The sequence below is a fragment of the Danio aesculapii genome, chromosome 7, assembly GCF_903798145.1.
Source record: "Danio aesculapii chromosome 7, fDanAes4.1, whole genome shotgun sequence".
Taxonomy (NCBI): Eukaryota; Metazoa; Chordata; class Actinopteri; order Cypriniformes; family Danionidae; genus Danio; species Danio aesculapii.
The window spans coordinates 25,597,430-25,615,702 of record NC_079441.1 but is presented as its reverse complement, the minus strand read 5'-3'; the positions used below and the strand labels follow the sequence as shown (position 1 = coordinate 25,615,702).

The window sequence follows — 18,273 nt, the reverse complement described above, 5'->3', positions numbered from 1 at the left end:
CAAGAACGTAACTGTACCCAAATTAGCCCAAAGACTAGTTTTCATTGGTGGTCCATTTGTCAGATGTTAAAGGGCCTATACAAATAAAAATACAAATTCAAACTACGAACAATAATAATTTCATTAATACAAAAACATCATTCCGTCTCAAAACATTTCAATGTGTCACAATCACTAAACTATAAGATATGAAGTCACAAACTATAAGATATAAAGTCACTTTTACCAAATAAAGAAAGTCAGAACTTTTCGTTTTTAGATTTGATAATAAAGATATAATAGTTGCTTGATATTGTAAAGATTTTAAAAAGAACTTCTATAGAAAAAATGAATTGGTGAATGAATTGGAAAAATAACACCAAATATCTGACTCTAACCTTCAGTGCACAGCAAACAAACGATAAACCAATAAACTACTTTGCATACCACTTTGTATTTACTCTGATTCATTTAAGTTTCTACTATAAGCAATCAAGCCTTCTCATCTCTTTTTGCATCTATAATTGTACACACAATTCTACAAATTCATTTTAGAACAACTGTACAGTATTTTACAATAAACAACACTAGAGATGCACAGGAATACTTACATAAACAAAGCTGTTAAATCTCTTACTCTGTTTAATTCCAGGTTTAACAGGCCCCCTAGCTAAACTAGCTCCATGCACCTTCTGTTCTGTTAATCTGCTACTGCCAAAATGCAACTGTTGGTCTAATCTCTCTGACGGGGTCCGGCCACCGCTCACACATCGAAACGCTTACGAACATAGTCCAGCTCAGCGCTTTTCCAAGGCCCACCCCAGACCCATTCAGACAGGCAGCAGACCGTCCTTCCCACCTCCACATCTCCAACACACACACACAGAGCTTACATCTAGTTACATTGACTCGTTCTGCAGAAAGTCAATGCAGCGGCCTCTGGGCTACATCAATGCGTCTCTTAATTCACAATTGGACAGCTGCATCTCTGCTCACGGCACATCTTTTCAGGAGCCTCTCCAGGAGTCTATTATCCCACCTGTCACAGGCTAATGGCTAACGCAGACCCTGCAATATCACATAGATCTGCTCCTGAAGTCTTAATGTTACCTGACTTTCTAGTTGTTTAGCCCTGATATCACAAATGGGTTGACCAGATGTGTATATGGTGCATGTGGTCATTTGAAAAACACTCTATATGATTGGGAGACTGGCTAAACAAACTGTGTTCTTTAAAGATACACACATTCATAAAGAACATTTATAGTACAAGTATTTCAGTTTAGTACACTGTAAAACCCAACAGTCAACTTTATCAAATGAAATGAGTGTGGTTAACTCAAAATTTACTTAAAGTTAATTCTACTCATTTGAAAAGAGTTTTGAACTCAGTGTTGAAGATAATGGGTTAATTAAATACCTCATTACTTCAACTTAAATGGAGTAAGTTCACAGTACTCATCAGGATTAGTTTTTTTAACTCAAATGCTTTGTTGCAATTGGTTTCCTCAAATGGTTTGAGCTGCCTTAACTTATTGGGTTTTACAGTACTCAGTTAGTTTGAGTTGTCTTCATTTATTGGGTTTTACTGTGTTGAAACTGCTTCTCATTGAAATTGTACTCATTAGGATTAGTTTTTGAACTTACATGGTTTGTTGCAATCGGTTTCCTCAAATGGTTTGAGTTACCTTAACTTTTTGGGTTTTACAGTGTATGCATGCCTATAGAATGAATGCATTATTGCTTTAGTCACTGAATGTGCAGAACTTTCCTGTGAGTAGTGATGTGACAATATAATTTATATCAATACGCACTCACTAGTTACTCTTCATTAGGTGCAGTTTTTTAAATAATGAAGGACAAAAAGTACACTTTTGCCAAAAATAGGCTCAATATAAGTTGACAAACATAAGACATGCAGCGGTTAATCTAATTAAAGAACTAAATCATAAGGTTACATGGCTTGACCTAGTGCCAGATAGGTGTTGTTTAATGTGTTTGAGACACACTTTCCTCAGAAAAAATGTACAGTTTGCATCTTGTGGTCGTAAACCTGTAAATGCTACAAAGTAGGGATGCACCAAAATGAAATGTGTCGAAACCAGATTTGAGATGGACTTGGCAGAAAACATAAAAAAATATGAAGGAAAAAGTAATAATTATTTAAAAGTCATTTTATAAAACTTTTTACTTTAAACTCAGCAACTTAAACTGTAAAAAAAACACAGGCTAATAAAGTAATGTTTTACTGACAGTACTATAAAATCGGACAGAAAAAAATTAAGTGGCCAAATGATTAGAACACTTGACATATTTTATTTTATTTAGGTTTCAGTTGTTTTGTTGAACTGGCTTTTACAATATGCTGAAATGTCTACAAAGTCATCATTATGCTCTTTTCAAGGTCATTTTACTTACTAAAAAACGAGCAGGGCCTATTTCACTATTAATGTCACACTAAAATGTTCCTTCACAGAAGAAGCCAAATTACTTGTGCAATCATTGTCAGGCATGCAGAACAATAGAGCTGAAGTTCTCCGGACATATTTATATAATGCCAGGAGATTTGCTATTGAAGTAGATTATGTAGAAGTACTGCTGCAAAAGATGGACATGCTAAATATTACAGTTAAAAGATCATAAAAACAGTTAGACTCACTCCATCTGATATTTGTTGTGCTCATAGCAACCATCTGCATTTTCATCAATATTCAATCATTCTCTTTTCGGCTTAGTCTTTCGCCTTTATTAATTTTGGGTCACCACAGTGGAAGGAACCAGCAACTTATCCAGCATATTTTTTACGCAGCGGATGCCCTTTCAGCTGCAACCCATCTCTGGGAAACATCCATACACTCATTCACACACATACACTACGGACAATTTAGCTTACCCAATTCACCTATAGTGGATGTCTTTAGACTGTGGGGAAAACCGGAGCACCCGGAGAAAACCCATGCGAAAGCGGGGAGAACATGCAAACTCCACACAGAAAGGCCAACTGACCCAGCCGAGGCTCGAACCAGCGACCATCTTGCTGTAAGGCGAATGTGCTACCCACTGCACCACCGTGCAGCCGTATTATGAAACTAGATCATGTTTTGGCGGTAAGAAAGGTCAATATTTGTTGATCTGTCAGGCTTTCTAATAAGTTTGGCCACCACATTATAAATACACATTATCAATATATTACAATAATATCATAAGAAAATATCTTAATTTTCTCTGGTCTACGTAAAAATAAAATGGAACAGTTTTTTTACTAATTATTTTTTATAATGTAGATATAAAATAGGCCTATGTAGCTATTATTTATTATCAGAGCATTTGACGAGTGAACAAGTCATCAAACAAAATCAGAATTTTACATTTTTACTAGAGTTGCCATGACAGCACAGTAGCGCTATTTCCGAGCTGCTTAAACAGTATAGGCTATTATATGTCTTGTCCTTGTGTGGTTCATGCATAGATGTATATACAAGTACATGAGCTCAATATCCACAGCATGAAAAACTGAGCTATTCAAAATGAGCCCTGCAAAAAATGTTGTCTTGTTTTAAGAAATATTATACCAAAATGACGCGAGATTTTCCTTAAAAACAAGCAAAATAATCTGCCAGTAGGGGAAAGCTAAATAATCTTGTTTTTCCTTTTTACAAAAGATCATTTTGCTTACCTCATTGACTTAAAACTATGTTAATTTTGACATATGTTTTAAAACAAGGCAATATGTTTTGCTTGTCTAGTAAATGCTTCTTGATTTAAGAATTTTTAAATATTTGGACTAGAAACAAGACAAAAAAATCAAAGCATTTTTGTATTGTGGTACAAGCTACTGAAATGAATGGGTTTCATTGTACAGAGCTTTCTGTGTCCAGTGAGAAGGCCGCTTCACACTATGCTATACACTTCTAATCCAGAGCACTGAATAATAATAAATCAATGCAGTCAAGCATTTCTTATGACAAATTTTCGCTGGCTAAAGAGAAGAGAAAGACAGCTGGAAACAGATGACTTTCCATTTTCTCTCGCTAGCAAAAATTTAGTGCAACTCTAAAGCAAATTATTACAATTTAGCACAAAGGATTATCTTTTACTTTTAAATTTGTGTGCATGCATCAAATAAAAGGAAATAACAGATTAAAATAGGACTTCAGTAAAAATATATAAAAAAGCTATCTTTTTCCTTCTGTAAAAAACAGCCTGCAAAAACCACGACTTGAGAAGCAAGTCTGAACCTTTATTTTTTATGCTTTTTTTTTTTTTCATTTCTTATCTAAACATTACATTTCTAGACAAGCGGTGTCCAAACTCAGTCCTGGAGGGCCGGTGTCCTGAAGAGTTTAGCTCCAACCCCAAGTAGATGGACCTGAACCAGCTAATCAAGCTCTTACAAGGTATACTAAAAACTTCCAGGTAATGTGCTGAAGCAAGTTGGAGCTAAATGATACAGAACACCGGCCCTCCAGGAGTGAGTTTGGGCACCCCTGAGTTAGGCTGTTGAGACATTTTAACCTATTACTTAACAGCAGAATCACTTACATGCACAAACATGTATATGTAAAAATAAATGTACAAGTAAATTCCTAACAAAATGCACAAAAGATGAGAAATCATAAAGAAATCATAAAGTTAAATAAATGCAAACATGTGTCACAGAGAAATAGGAGACAAAACCTGAGCTAGTGATTTTGGTGCCTGTTTTTACACATTAAGTATCATCAACTACAGGAAAGCATGCCTGCTGATATATATTCTTCTCACATTGTCGTCTTTAAGAAGTTAATGACCTCAGATTACTCATCTAGTCTTGGGCTTTCATTCAGGGTTATCCCTCTAAGAGGGATATGCAGTAATTAATCAGAGGAATTTGCTCCATCACTCAACCACTTTAGAGGTTAGAGGAATATACTGTGTTATTTACAATGTAATATCTATTCCCTGCAGGTTGTGAAAATGTGCATGAAACATATGTGCAATGCAACATAAATAAATAAATGTAAAAATTTGTTTTTAAATGTAAGCCACAAATGATGGCTAAATATTCAGTAACATTAATTATAATGGAAATTATTATATGGCATATCAAAATATTTGATAATTGATAATTAAGTTTAAATAAGTTAAATAGCACAATACCCTATACATACACTCACCGGCCATTTTATTAGGTAGACCTGCCACTCCTGTCATCTTAGAATAGGAAACTGAGGCTACAACTCATACAGGCTCACCAAAATTGGACAATAGATGATTGGAAGGTCTAATGAGTCTTGATTTCTGCTGCGACATTCAGATGGTAGGGTCAGAATTTGGCATCAACAACATGAAAGCATGGAGCCATCCTGCCTTGTATCAACGGTTCAGGCTAGTAGAGGTGGTGTAATTGTGTCGGGGATATTTTCATGGCACACTTTGGGCCCATTAGTACCAATTAAGCATCGTGTCAACGCCACAGCCTACCTGAGTATTGTTGCTGACCATGTCCACTTCTTTAAAACCACAGTGTACCCATCTTCTGATGGCTACTTCCATCAGGACATTGTGCCATGTCATAAATTGCGAATCATCTCCGTTTCTTGAACATGAGTTCACTATACTCAAATGACCTCCACAGTTACCAGATCTCAATCCTAATCCTTTGGGATGTGAAATGAGAGATTCACATCATGGATGTGCAGCCAACAAATCTGCAGCAACTGAGTGACGCTATCATGTCAATATGGACCAAAAACTCTGATGAATATTTCCAGTACCTTGTTGAATCTATGCCATGAAGGATTAAGACAGTTCTGAAGGCAAAAGGGGGTCCAAGCCGTTACTAGTAGTAAGGTGTACCTAATAAAGTACCTAATAAAGTGGCCGGTGAGTGTATATTTACGTTAAATTGCAACTTGATGACCAATTATTTTGCCACAATCTGACAATTAGCTAAACACAAACATAACAAAACAGTGTTTTAATACTGTACAAAAAGTTTGGGGCCAGTCCTTTTTGTTTTGTTCCGTTAGTTAGTTTCTTTGTTTAAAAAGATCTACATTTTTATTTAAAGCTTTTATTTAGCAATGACGCAATAAATTGATCATAAGTTACAGCAAAAACTGTTCTTATAGAATCTATTTTAATCCAATTAATACAACAGTGATAAGCAAGACATCTTTTATACACATTCCAACATTACTAGCCCCAAACTTATATACAGTACTTTAAATACAAGAATAATGTCACTATAAAAACAACTCAACAACAGAAGCAATTTATATATTATAATTCACAGTACTGATGAGAATAGAAATCCTCGAGCAGCCAATGAGAGTGGAGCAATGTGTGAATGATGATAACCAACACTGCAACTACTGATGGAAATGATGAAGTGTAATAGAAGAGGAATCGAGCAATGCCAGTCTGCAACAATCCTCATCATTACTCGGAGATTCACACGTTCATAAGGACATTTATCCATATCCAATATTCCCATCAGGGAGATGAATATGACGACTGGATCGCCAAGCTGGCATTGCCTGTTCCCGTGGAAGCGGAATGAAATCGCATGCATGCTGAAACACATCAATGCACACGGACTATGTGCATTTTTCATCTGCCTAGGAGAATGCCATACACGGAATGGTGATGGAGTGGTGATCCGCGGATAGTAATGAATGGAAATTAAAATACCTATTCATGCAAGAGGCTGACTCAGGAGACGGCCCATCCACTGGTTCAGCTCCCATAATGCAGCAGGTCACAACAGGAAGCAATAGGCCGATAGGAATGAGAGAATCAGAGTGAGTTGTGCAAAAAAAAAAAACAGTGGGAGGTGGACCACGGCCTATGTGAAAAATGTGTTGAAATGTCCCTGGTTGTGAAATATCGTCAGATACTGTAAGCCGGGTGAGCTGAAACGCAATTAGCATTAGAGGCAGCAAAGCTAAGCAGAATTACACCACTGGGAGAGCAGAAGTACAACACTCCAGAGAAAAGGAATAGATGATTACTAAACATCAAAACATTTAACCACTGTGGCTGAATAAATTAATCAACTGAAACAGAGTACCATCGGTTGCTCTGTGCTTGCTTGAAAACAAATAAGTGTTCACACATCGTCTCTGATGTGACTTTTCTTGACAATAATGCCAACTTTTGTATTCTAAAATGACCAAAAATCAAGAATGAGAATCATTAAAGACTCCAGTGCTAATTCATTTGAACATAAAGTTAATTTAACATATTAGTGAGATTTTATGCAAGCTTGTGATAACTGTTATTAAGTGTCATTTGCTCAGTAATGTTATTTTAAATGCAAACATGACATTGTTTATGACAATGTGTGTCAGATACCAAATTACATTGTTTTATTGCTAATGAGAAGGTTGTTAAGTGTTAAATGACTATCAAAGTGTCTGATCAAGAAGTTGAAAATATAAGTAAAAACATACGAGTATCCAAAAGTTACTTCAATTAAATATTTTATTTTTTTAATAAAACTCTACAGGGGTGATCCAGAGAGTATTTATAAGGCTTGGTTGCGTATATAAGATGCAAATCAATGTTTGCTCATGCTTCATTTGTAAAACAATTACGTTATTTTTCATAAATCTTACTTTAATTATATACTGCTACCCAGCTAACATGAAAACGACAATCATATTTTCTTGTTCCTCCAAAGGCCTGCCCTTAGAAGGCTCTGATTGGTCAACTAGCATAATGTGCTGTATTTCGCTGCTAAGCTTCACATCACCAGGAAGCACCAGGCCTCTACTATCACGCGCTGTGCCTCTGTTGTGCAAATACTATCAGTCAGTGTAGCCGTATCAGTTTGAGCCTGAATCAAACAGACAATGAAGAGGACACAGCTGAACCTTACGAATGCTCTCTAAAATAAAATCTGAAAGTGTCTTTCACATATATTCGAAAAAAGCATGTGTAAGTAAGATAAAACGTTCACATATCTTTTGTGAGTTCGTTATCTGAGACGTAGACTGCAGGGAAAGCAGCCTCATGGAGAGACACTGCAGTGCTGGGGAAATATGTGGGTGTTTACAGGGGTTTGTCAGATAAATATGAAATGTCCTGTTGTTAACATTGTTTACATCCTTGCTACAACATACCATTAACGCTAGAAAATACGCATGTATTTTTTTAACAGATAAAAATACTTACAGGTTGTGGCTCACAGCTTTGTCTGTTATGGTTTGAGCTGCTTCTTCTTTGAGGAGTTTTGAGCTGAATCCAGCACTGAACTGGGAGAGATTCTGAAAGCTGTCCTTTATCAAATGCTAGCTATATATTTTTTATAATTCTCTGGAACGTAATTAAAATAAACTGTAAGCACTTCTCTCTTTGTGTCATGTTCTTTGGAAGCCCAAATACAGAAGCAAAACAAGCACTGTGTAAACAGCAGCGTTTGGACGGCATTTTAGCTTTCTCTGCTATAACATTACAGTGCCTCTGGCCACGCCCAATTGCTGCGTATAACATGAAGGGTTTATGACTTCATTAACCCGAATGTATTTTTTGTAGTCCCCAAACTTCGTTCGCTGTACACTTTGCTAAGCTAACTCTGTAAAAGCCAATGTCTCCCTTTGTATTGAACTTTGAGCGTCTTACACTCAAAAGATGTTATGTTCACACAGCTACATTACACACAAACTAAAGTTTAAAATATGATATCGCAGTGGACCACCCCTTTAAATATTTCATTAAACTTACACTGATCTTAATATGCTATGGATTACATCTTGTTGTCAGACACGATAATTCATTTGGTGCACAAATTCTCACAGTGCGTTATGTGTATTTTCATGAGTTGTACACTTGATTTTGTTGTGCACTCAGTGGTTGATTGAGTGCATTTCAGAATTTCTACTATCCACTTTTTAAGTGTAACATCATGTCAAGCGGCTTTTAGCTCTATCAAACTTTATGGGAAGGCTCAACAAATGGCAATAATACACATTTACAAAGCAATGTAATACTTTCGAAAATCACAATCACAATATATATATGACCATGCCTAATATCAAGCCAGAAAGTGATAGATTTTTTTAGAAATTGTTAAAATATTGGTGATGCAGGAAGTCCAGAAACTGTTGTGTACACCATAATTTCATATAAAATTCACTTTAATGTGCTATATGAGTTAATGTGTTGTTAATGTGTTATATATGTTATTTTCTCAATTCAAATGAATTGCAGCTTGGAGTTGGAAACAGTATTCCATATATCATGACTTAAACGAATGGTTTCAGACACCACTTGAAATGGTTGCTCCCTCAAATAGTGCACTATTTAAGGTTATAAGAGTTTATTTCAGATATAGTTCTTTTTATATATTATGATGAGTCTCAGGTGACCACTTGTGATTGGATCACTGAAAACCAGGCAGAAACAGGGCCTTTGATTTTATGAACAAAATGTTGATTCTCATAATAGTCATTTGTTCTGTCTAATCTTTTTCCTGTACAAAGTAATAGCTGTTTATTCATATTTAACCTTACTAAAGACTTAATATTTATAAAAAGAAACGTTTGTAATATTACAGAAAACCTAAATGAAAACTACTTTTGCATACTGTACACAGACAAGCTAATTAAACGCTGACTAAGAGAAGCCAGTTAGAATTTAAAAAAACAAGACAAACAGCATACCCTGGGCTTTAATTCACATGAAAATAAAGCAGCCAGATGTTCAAATAGCTGCTGGGTAGTTTCACTGATGGAGATCTCCTAACTAACAACCTGCTAATTAACACCCAGAGCGCCAATGAGAGAACAAGGCCTCTCACCTTGCTCTGGTACATCACAGACTGTAGGGCAAGTACAAGGGAGGATATTAGAAATAGAGAAGATGTATAATTAATCTGCCTGCCGGCACAACAGTCAAACAAATTCCAGAGCCGGGGAATACAGGCAGGGTAATGGAGTTTGAACGAAGCACCGTTTATCCATAGGGAAGGAAATGAATGGGCTGCTGCAATGGGATCAAACATTCCTGGAGTATTGTTCTTCAGAACAGGCGCTTTGCTTCAGGAGGAGACCAAGGTAAATTGCACACAAAATGCAAAGAGCTTGGTGCAAATCTAAAGTTAGAGGTTAGTTATCAGTGAATTTAAGGCAAAAAAAAAAAAAACTGTTGTCCTCCACTTCATTAAGAAATAGATTTTCCAGTATGGCATGTAATGTAAATGGTCCTAAGCCTTCTGGGATATTCTGCTTTCTTAATATAATTTCACTGTCCACCAGACCACAGAAAACATTGGTCTGTCAGGCTCAATGGAAGCCTGGTCTCACTCAGAGATGGATTATTATAATGATATTCCTAATAGCTGCCTTCTGAAATAGAAGAGGTACGTGAAAAACTTGTTGAATGGATTGTGTGGAAGCTCAAAGTGAATTACTGTGTGCAAACAGCAGCTTCAGTGACGACAGAATTATGTTGATAGACATCAGTTGGATCAATTCCAGTTAACAAGAGACTGGTTTCAAATGTAAAAAGATTCTGTTATGCTTTTATATTTACAACTTCCTTTACTTTGTAATGTTGCCGTTTGTGATTGAAAGCCCGAGACACACCAAGCCAATGTCAAAGAACTGTTAGCAATCAAAACTGTTGTGTTGTAGATGCGTATGGTCCCATCTGGATTAAAAAAATTAGTATGAACACACCAGACGACAACACCAAACAGAAAACAAGACTGTAAAAACTGCTGGGTTCCACACAATTGATTTGTGTTGGGACAACATAAAGCAATTAGTTAAACATAAAATGATTAGTTTTTACAAATTTAAGTGGATTGAACATAAAACAGTTAACTTGTCCCAAAAAACTCTAGAATTGTGCTGTTTCAGCTCATTTTAAATAAGTAGCTTGAACAAACAGCAAATATCAGTTTTTGAAGTAAAGAATAAATGTTCAAAGCTTGCTTTAGAGGATATATATTTCCATATCGCTGCAAATGTCAGATAATCTACATTGTTTGCTCATTTTTAATAAATGCTTTGCGTTTCCTCTTGAATTGTGGTGTTTGCTTAGTTTCATCAATTCAGTTTTTGTTCTTGCTCTCCAACTCGTAGCTGAACAGCCAATCAAATTGCTCTCTCTTTCATTAACGAACAACATTGATTCTACATGCTGAATCAGGCGAACTCTCACTTTCATGTGCCAGATGTGAGACGACATGTGAAACATCTAACAAACTAGCCTGATAGATCCTCAACTGATGTCCCGATGCTGCACAACAGCAAACCGTCGGCTTGGTATGTCCCGGCTTTAAAGCAATCTACAAAGTCCACTCCAAAGAGAAGAAATACTTCTGTAATCCCTTAAACAAAATCCATTATTTTTCAGATTATTTCTTCTAAAATATTGCACATCAAAATATCCAAAACTGAAATAATTAATGCCCCAAAGGCATGCCTGAGAGGATCCTATGTGCAACAGGTGTTGATTCACAGATCTAACATACTAATACACATTTCTTCCACAACAGTTTACATTCAAAGAGTCAACTAAATGTGAACTTTTCTGTGTTTTTGACAAAACCTTGTGTGTGTTTGACAGCTGATGCAAAACCCTCAGTGTTTAATGTGCACATGACGCAGCGTCTGCCTCAGGCGTTTAAACTGATAAAGTTTGTTGTTGCTGATGTAACTGAGGCATGAGTGAAAAAAGCCATGTTATCTAAAAATGGCCATTTGCAGCATGATATAATAAATAATCCACGAGGTATTCTGAGCTGAAACTACACAGAGACATTTTAGGGACACCTGAGACTTATTATATCTTGCAGAAAGGGCATAAAAGAAACTCTTTAAGAAATAAGTCACAAGAGGCAATGGCATACAGTGCTTTATCACAATTAAAGCATGCTGCTACACATAACCCAAAATGTGGTGCTATCAGCAATGTTATTAAAAACAACATTTAATAAATGTAATTTATTGTATTATAATTTATATTATAGTATATATTACATTACTTAAATATTTATTGGCAAGTAGTTCATTAACTTAACTGTAGGCTATTTAACAATACTAAGCATACAATATAAAGGTCTTTCATAAAATATAATTTACTGTCACAGGTTATGTTTGCATACATCAGCTATTATTTTTCATACATCAGCTACTTCCTCAACAGACGCTTTGAACGTGGCACCTTCAATCAAAGTCTACAGTCAGAAATATCAGTTTTAATATAATCCCCTTTGTAGCAAATTAAATATCTCTGGTCTGATGGCCTTTTCTCTCCATGGAAATAATGTATACAGCAACAACAGCCAAAAGTGATGTCTGGGGGGCCTTTGCACAGTATTTGCTACAAGTTTAATTAAACCGTCAAATTATGACAAACACATTGGGGATTAGGCTTAACAGGGTTAAGGTGTTGCTTTTGCTTAACCACAAAATATAGATCGAATTTTACTATGCAAAGAATTTGTGAAAAAAGAAATGAGCACACAAAGACTATCATACTCTGGGCCCTATCATACACTAATTTTCCCATTTTGCGCCACGTTGTATAAATAGCAAATCCATTTGTGCCACTTTGGACTCATGGGTGTTCCGGTCTAAAAAGGTGGTGTGTTAGGGCGCATTGTTGGTGTGTTGCTATTTTGAGGAACTGAGACTGCATCATTGATCGACTAAAAGCAGTTTTGAAGACCTATGCGTCACCATATGGGGCATAAGAATAGGACGTGTCTTTGAATATAACTCAAACCACTTCATTATTATTGCTCGTTTATTAGTTAGCTGAAAATTAGAACTACATTTTAAAATAAATCTTTGCGCTTAAACTAAATTAAACATGTAGGCTAATGGATGTCTCCAGTGGAGAGAATTTCCACCGTTTCCTTATCCACGAAAGTTAAGGAGTATAGTAAAGAGCAAAAGTAAAGAGAAAGTAAAGAGGCCGAATGGAGGAGGCTCATTCTTTATCCTCATGCAGATGGTCTGTTTAACTGTTTTCTTGCTAGTGAAGCATTCAATTTTTCCACTTACAAAGTCCGCCATGTAAACAGCAAATGTGCCATGGGGTGATGCAACAAACTCCTAAAGAGAATGGGAGATGAAACTGTGATTGCTTTATTGCACATTATGCTCAAAACACCCATAACTCATTAAAAGAAATAAGCACACCCCTGTTAGACCATGCACTGCAGAACAAACTGTATTTTTCCATTCTTAAAATAGCAAAAGTGGATTCGGAGACGCCCTTAATGCTTTTGTGCCATGCACTTTAGACTTTGCACCTAGATCGTTAGAATAGAGCCCTGTATTTCATTGGTATTCTGTTGTATTTAACTAGCATGTTTCCATGTGTTATCAAAATGGAAACCATTCAAATATTTAAATACAACTAAATGATTAGAAAATCTGAATTAAGATAACATAAATATGTATTATGTTATATTGAAGGCCAGACATCACTTTTAGCCCATATTGTATTAGAAACTCAGTATAGGAATGCAATGCTATTAGTTAACAAATGTATATTTAGTTGATTGCTTTATGGGTTTGTGAGAAAGCACAGCTAGTGATCAGTGTGGTCAGAGGAGGGCAGAGTGAAGCGCCAAACGGCTGGCACATTAATCAGTTCTCCTTGACAGCTGCCCACACACCAACACCGATAATAAGCCACATGACACAGACTTCCTGAGGGGCGAAGCCAATGAAGGTGAGCCTACACACAGGAACTGACCAACATTATGAACTGCAGATTATCATAACGTTCTTACCTTGAAGGCATACTTGCGGCTGATGTGATCCTCGGGTCCCACGGGAGAAATAACATAGCTGGGCAGAGGTATACTGCCCAAAACAGTCTCCTCTCGACTATCTGTGAATAAAGGACAGATGTTAGAAGAAAATGCCTGAAAATGGTTAGTTACAGCTGAATAATGATGTGATTAATTCACTCTTAAACAGCAAGAAATGGCAGCAAGCAAATGATATTCCACTTTTCCAATGAGATAATTAAAAAATTATGCATTACTTAACGTGAACAGTGGTAACAAACAAAACTATTTAATTGCTATTTTGTTGCAAGCAGCATTAACAAAAATGGCAGATGAAAAATCTGCTATTATTTTATTTTTATTATAGGCACTCATAATAATTTGTTACAGAAATGGAGTGATTTACTTATGAAAAAAATGTGATTATGGAGCAAAAGAATCAGAGACCTGTTTTAGATAACTACAGCTAATTTAAGTGGAGTATTATAACTCACCTTTATAATAAAACAAGCAGTAATCAGACAACACAAACCATTTCCTCTTCCACAGTCTCATGCCTGAGCTGTCCTGAGGGTGGATAAAGAATAATATTTAAATTCACAGTATTAGTTTCAAATGTATGTATAATCTAATAAAGTACATTTTAAGATAAAAAGCTACATTTTGAAGCCAATGTTAGCCATTTTTACACTAATCATCAACTTTGGAATTCATTCATAACTTGAATATTATTATACTTTAGACGCAAACATTTATAATTATATAAAAACAATCCAGGCATCATCTGTTATTTCAAATCAATACAGTGCATTCGGAAAGTATTCATAGTGCTTTACTTTTTCCACATTTTTTTATCTTACAGCCTTATTCCAGAATGGATTAAATTTATTTATTTACTCAAAATTCTACACACAATACCCCATAATGACAATGTGAAAAAAGATTTTTGAAATTGTTGCAAATTCATTAAAAATAAAAAAGCTAATAAAAAATAAATCACATAAAGTATTCACAACCTTTGTCGTAAAGCTCTTAATTGAGCTCAGGTACATTCTGTTTCCACTGATCATTCTAGAGATGTTTCAGCAGCTTAACTGGAGTTCACCTGTGGTAAATTCAGTTGTTAGCACATGATTTGAAAAGGCGTACACCTGTCTATATAAGGTCCCAGGGTTGACAGTGCATGTTAAAGCACAAACCAAGCATGAAGACAAAGGAAATGTCTGTAGATTTCAGAGACAGGAGTGTCTCGAGGCACAAGGCTAGAGAAAGTTACAGAAAAATTTCTGCTGCTCTAAAAAGTGCCAATGAGCACAGTAGCCTCCATCCTCCATAGGTGGGAGATGTTTGGAACCACCAGGACTCTTCCTAGAGCTAACCGGCCATCTAAGCTGAGTGATCAGGGAGAAGGGCCTTAGTCAGGGAGGTGATAAATAACCCGATGGCCACTCTGTCTGAGCTCCCGCATTCTTCTGTGGAGAGAGGAGAACCTTAAAGTAGGGCAACCATCTGTGCAGCAATCCACCAATCAGGCCTGTATGGTAGATTGGACAGACGGAAGCCACTCTTAGACCATAAGAAACAAAATCCTCTGGTCTGATGAGACTAAAATTTAACTCTTTGGAGTGAATGCTAGGTGTTACGTTTGGAGAAAACCAGGCACCGCTCATCACCAGGCTAATACCATCCCTACAGTGAAGCATGGTGGTGGCAGCATCATGCTGTGGGGATGTTTTTCAGCAGCAGCAACTGGAAGACTAGTCAGGATAGAGGGAAATATAAATGCAGCAATGTACAGAGACATCCTGAATGAAAACCTGCTAAAGAGTGCTCTTGACCTCAGACTGGGGCGACGGTTCATCTTCCAGCAGGACAATGACCCAAAGCACACCGCCAAAATATAAATGGAGTGGATTTACAACAGCTCTGTGAATGTCCTTGAGTGGCCCAGCCAGAGCCCAGACCTAAATCCTATTGAACATCTCTGGAGAGATCTGAAAATGGCTGTTTACCGTCATTTCCCATCCAACCTGATGGAGCTTGAGAGGTACTGCAAAGAATGTGCCAAGCTTGTGGCAATATATTCAAAAAGACTTAAAGCTGTAATTGCTGCCAAAGCTGCATCAACAAAGTATTGAGCAAAGGCTGTGAATACTTCTGTACATGTGATTTTTCAGGTTTTTTATTTTTAATAAATTTGCAACAATTTTAAAAACTCTTTTTTCACATTGTCATTATGGGGTATTGTGTGTAGAATTTTGAGGAAATAAATGAATTTAATCTATTTTGAAATAAGGCTGTAACATAAAAAAAATGTAGAAAAGCGCTATGAATACTTTCCGGATGCACTGCATATGCAGCATTTAAATAGAGGTTCCTCCTTCATACAGAATATTTATTTAATATGCTATGTTAAATAAAACTATCAATCAGTTTACTGTGACTGTGGGTCTTAGTGTGTTATAAAGGCCTACCGTATTTAGGATGTACTCTAACATTTAAGCACCTTTTAGTTTAGATCAAAATCAGACTCTGTAATGTACTTCTGAGGGCCGCACCTGTTTGTAGAGCCATCCTCTCACCACCACCGGGACATTAGGGTTCCTTTTGATGGAATGGTCACGCTTGCCAAAGCAATGCACCTTCCCACTGGGTTTCAGATTCTGTGGTATTTAAAAGGAAAAAAGACATCCACTTGTTTTCATTTCATCATTTTGGGGCCACATTATATCAATGTCAATCAAGTTAGAGCTTTATTAATGTTCACAGTAACCTAGTGTGCTGCTTTTATTAATCCTTATATGTAGCTGAGTTGAAGTTTAATTGAGTTTAAAAGTTTAAAAGCTTAATTGATCATTTGATATCACATTCTCGAAGAACATTTACAATCAGTCTGACATGTATAACTACAACCTTAAATATATACTCTGTCCTGGGACACAGAGCCCTTGGTCGCACATCATGATTTTGCTAAGTACCATGCGATCCTGGATTAACATATATGTTGATCCTGGAACATCATTTTTGCTCAAAAATGTAATCCATCCCTATTCCCTAACCATAAACCCAACTGTAAATTATTCCAAAAAATCAGAGGGGAATAATAGTTGGACAACAATCATCTAGAAGTGTATAAACCTAACCGTAAGTCTAAACTGTAAATGGTAAACGTATACTTTAATTCTTATTGCCTGATTGGAATGTTGTTCCAGGATCAACACAGATGTTAATCTAGGAACATGTCCTACTTGGTGAAATCAGGTTGGCGGCCCTGGGTCTACGTAGATTTCAAACCAGTTTTACTTATTTACCCATTTACAAAACATATTGTAATCAGATGGTTATGAGTAGGGCCAGACAGAATCTTTGGACATTTTACATCAGATTTATGTAGAATGATTTTGAGAGTATAATAATTTAACACATGAACTAAAAAATAACAACTCTTTAACTTTTATTAAAGATTTAAAGTGCAAAAGCAATTAGAACCACTTGTTTGGTAAACAAATTAAGTGCCTTATGTAAAATATCTACTAAAATAATACAACACAAACTTCACTGTACATAAATTATATTTTAAAAAAGGCATATGATTCAATATTATTATAGAAATTAATATAAAAACTGAATAAATATTTATTTACACACAAATACATACAGTTGCAATCAGAATTATTAGCACCCCCCCACCCCCCCACCCCCACCCACGTTTTCCCCAACTTCTGTTTAACGGAGAGATTTTTTTAACACATTTCTAAACATAACAGTTTTAATAACTCATTTCTAATAACTGATTTATTTTATCTTTGTCATGATGACAGTAAATAATATTTGACTAGATATTTTTTCAAGACACTTCTATACAGCTTAAAGTGACAGTAAAAGGCTTAACTAGGTTAACTAGGCAAGTTAGGGTAATTAGGCAAGTTATTGTATAATAATGGTTTGTTCTGTTGACTTTCGGAAAAAAATATATGGCTTAAAGGGGCTAATAATTCTGACCGTAAAATGTTTTCTAAAAAAAATTAAAAACTGCTTTTATTCTAGCCGAAATAAAACAAATAAGACTTTCTCCAGAAGAAAAATATTATCAGATATGAGCATTTCTTTGCTCTGTTAAACATAATTTGGAAAATATTTAAAAAAGAAAAAAATTCAAAGGGGGTTTAATAATTCTGATTGCAGCTGTAAGTAAACTAATAGACTCAATAATGGGCAAAAAATCTGGGGTTTTCTGCAGGTGCAGATTCTGTGTGGATCTATATGAGTTACTGAAGCTCAACCAAAGAGAAGAATTCAAACTCAAACAGGTTTGGAACAAGTGTAAATCATGACAGATTTTTATTTATTTATTTATTCATTATTTTGGGGGATAAACTATTCTTTCAAAAAGAACAAATTCAGAACATGCACACCACAAGCCTGTTAATTCCCAGCGAGGGGCCTTTGAGGCCGATCGATTGGTTTGCGAAAGCTCATATGATGCTGACACAGTGCTGTCATTGACAGGCCAGTATCAGACACAGTAGCCAATGTGTGTCAAGGCAGGCCATTAA

The 18,273-nt window shown here is 36.0% G+C and overlaps 1 protein-coding gene across 18 annotated transcripts in view; it reads right to left on the bottom strand.

The window, feature by feature from the left end:
• Positions 1 to 18,273, bottom strand: part of plekha7b (pleckstrin homology domain containing, family A member 7b) — a 192,801-nt gene that overhangs the window by 65,051 nt on the left and 109,477 nt on the right. For 17 of the 18 annotated variants that reach the window (XM_056461435.1, XM_056461432.1, XM_056461438.1 and 14 more), the window contains 3 exons: positions 16,276 to 16,380; positions 14,212 to 14,284; positions 13,718 to 13,818 (listed from right to left, as the gene is read on the bottom strand). In XM_056461435.1, coding sequence (XP_056317410.1) covers positions 13,718 to 13,818; positions 14,212 to 14,284; positions 16,276 to 16,380 — 279 coding nt within the window. Of the gene's footprint in view, positions 1 to 6,654; positions 6,741 to 13,717; positions 13,819 to 14,211; positions 14,285 to 16,275; positions 16,381 to 18,273 lie in introns of those variants that run through there. The other variant, XM_056461448.1, reaches the window with a different exon arrangement.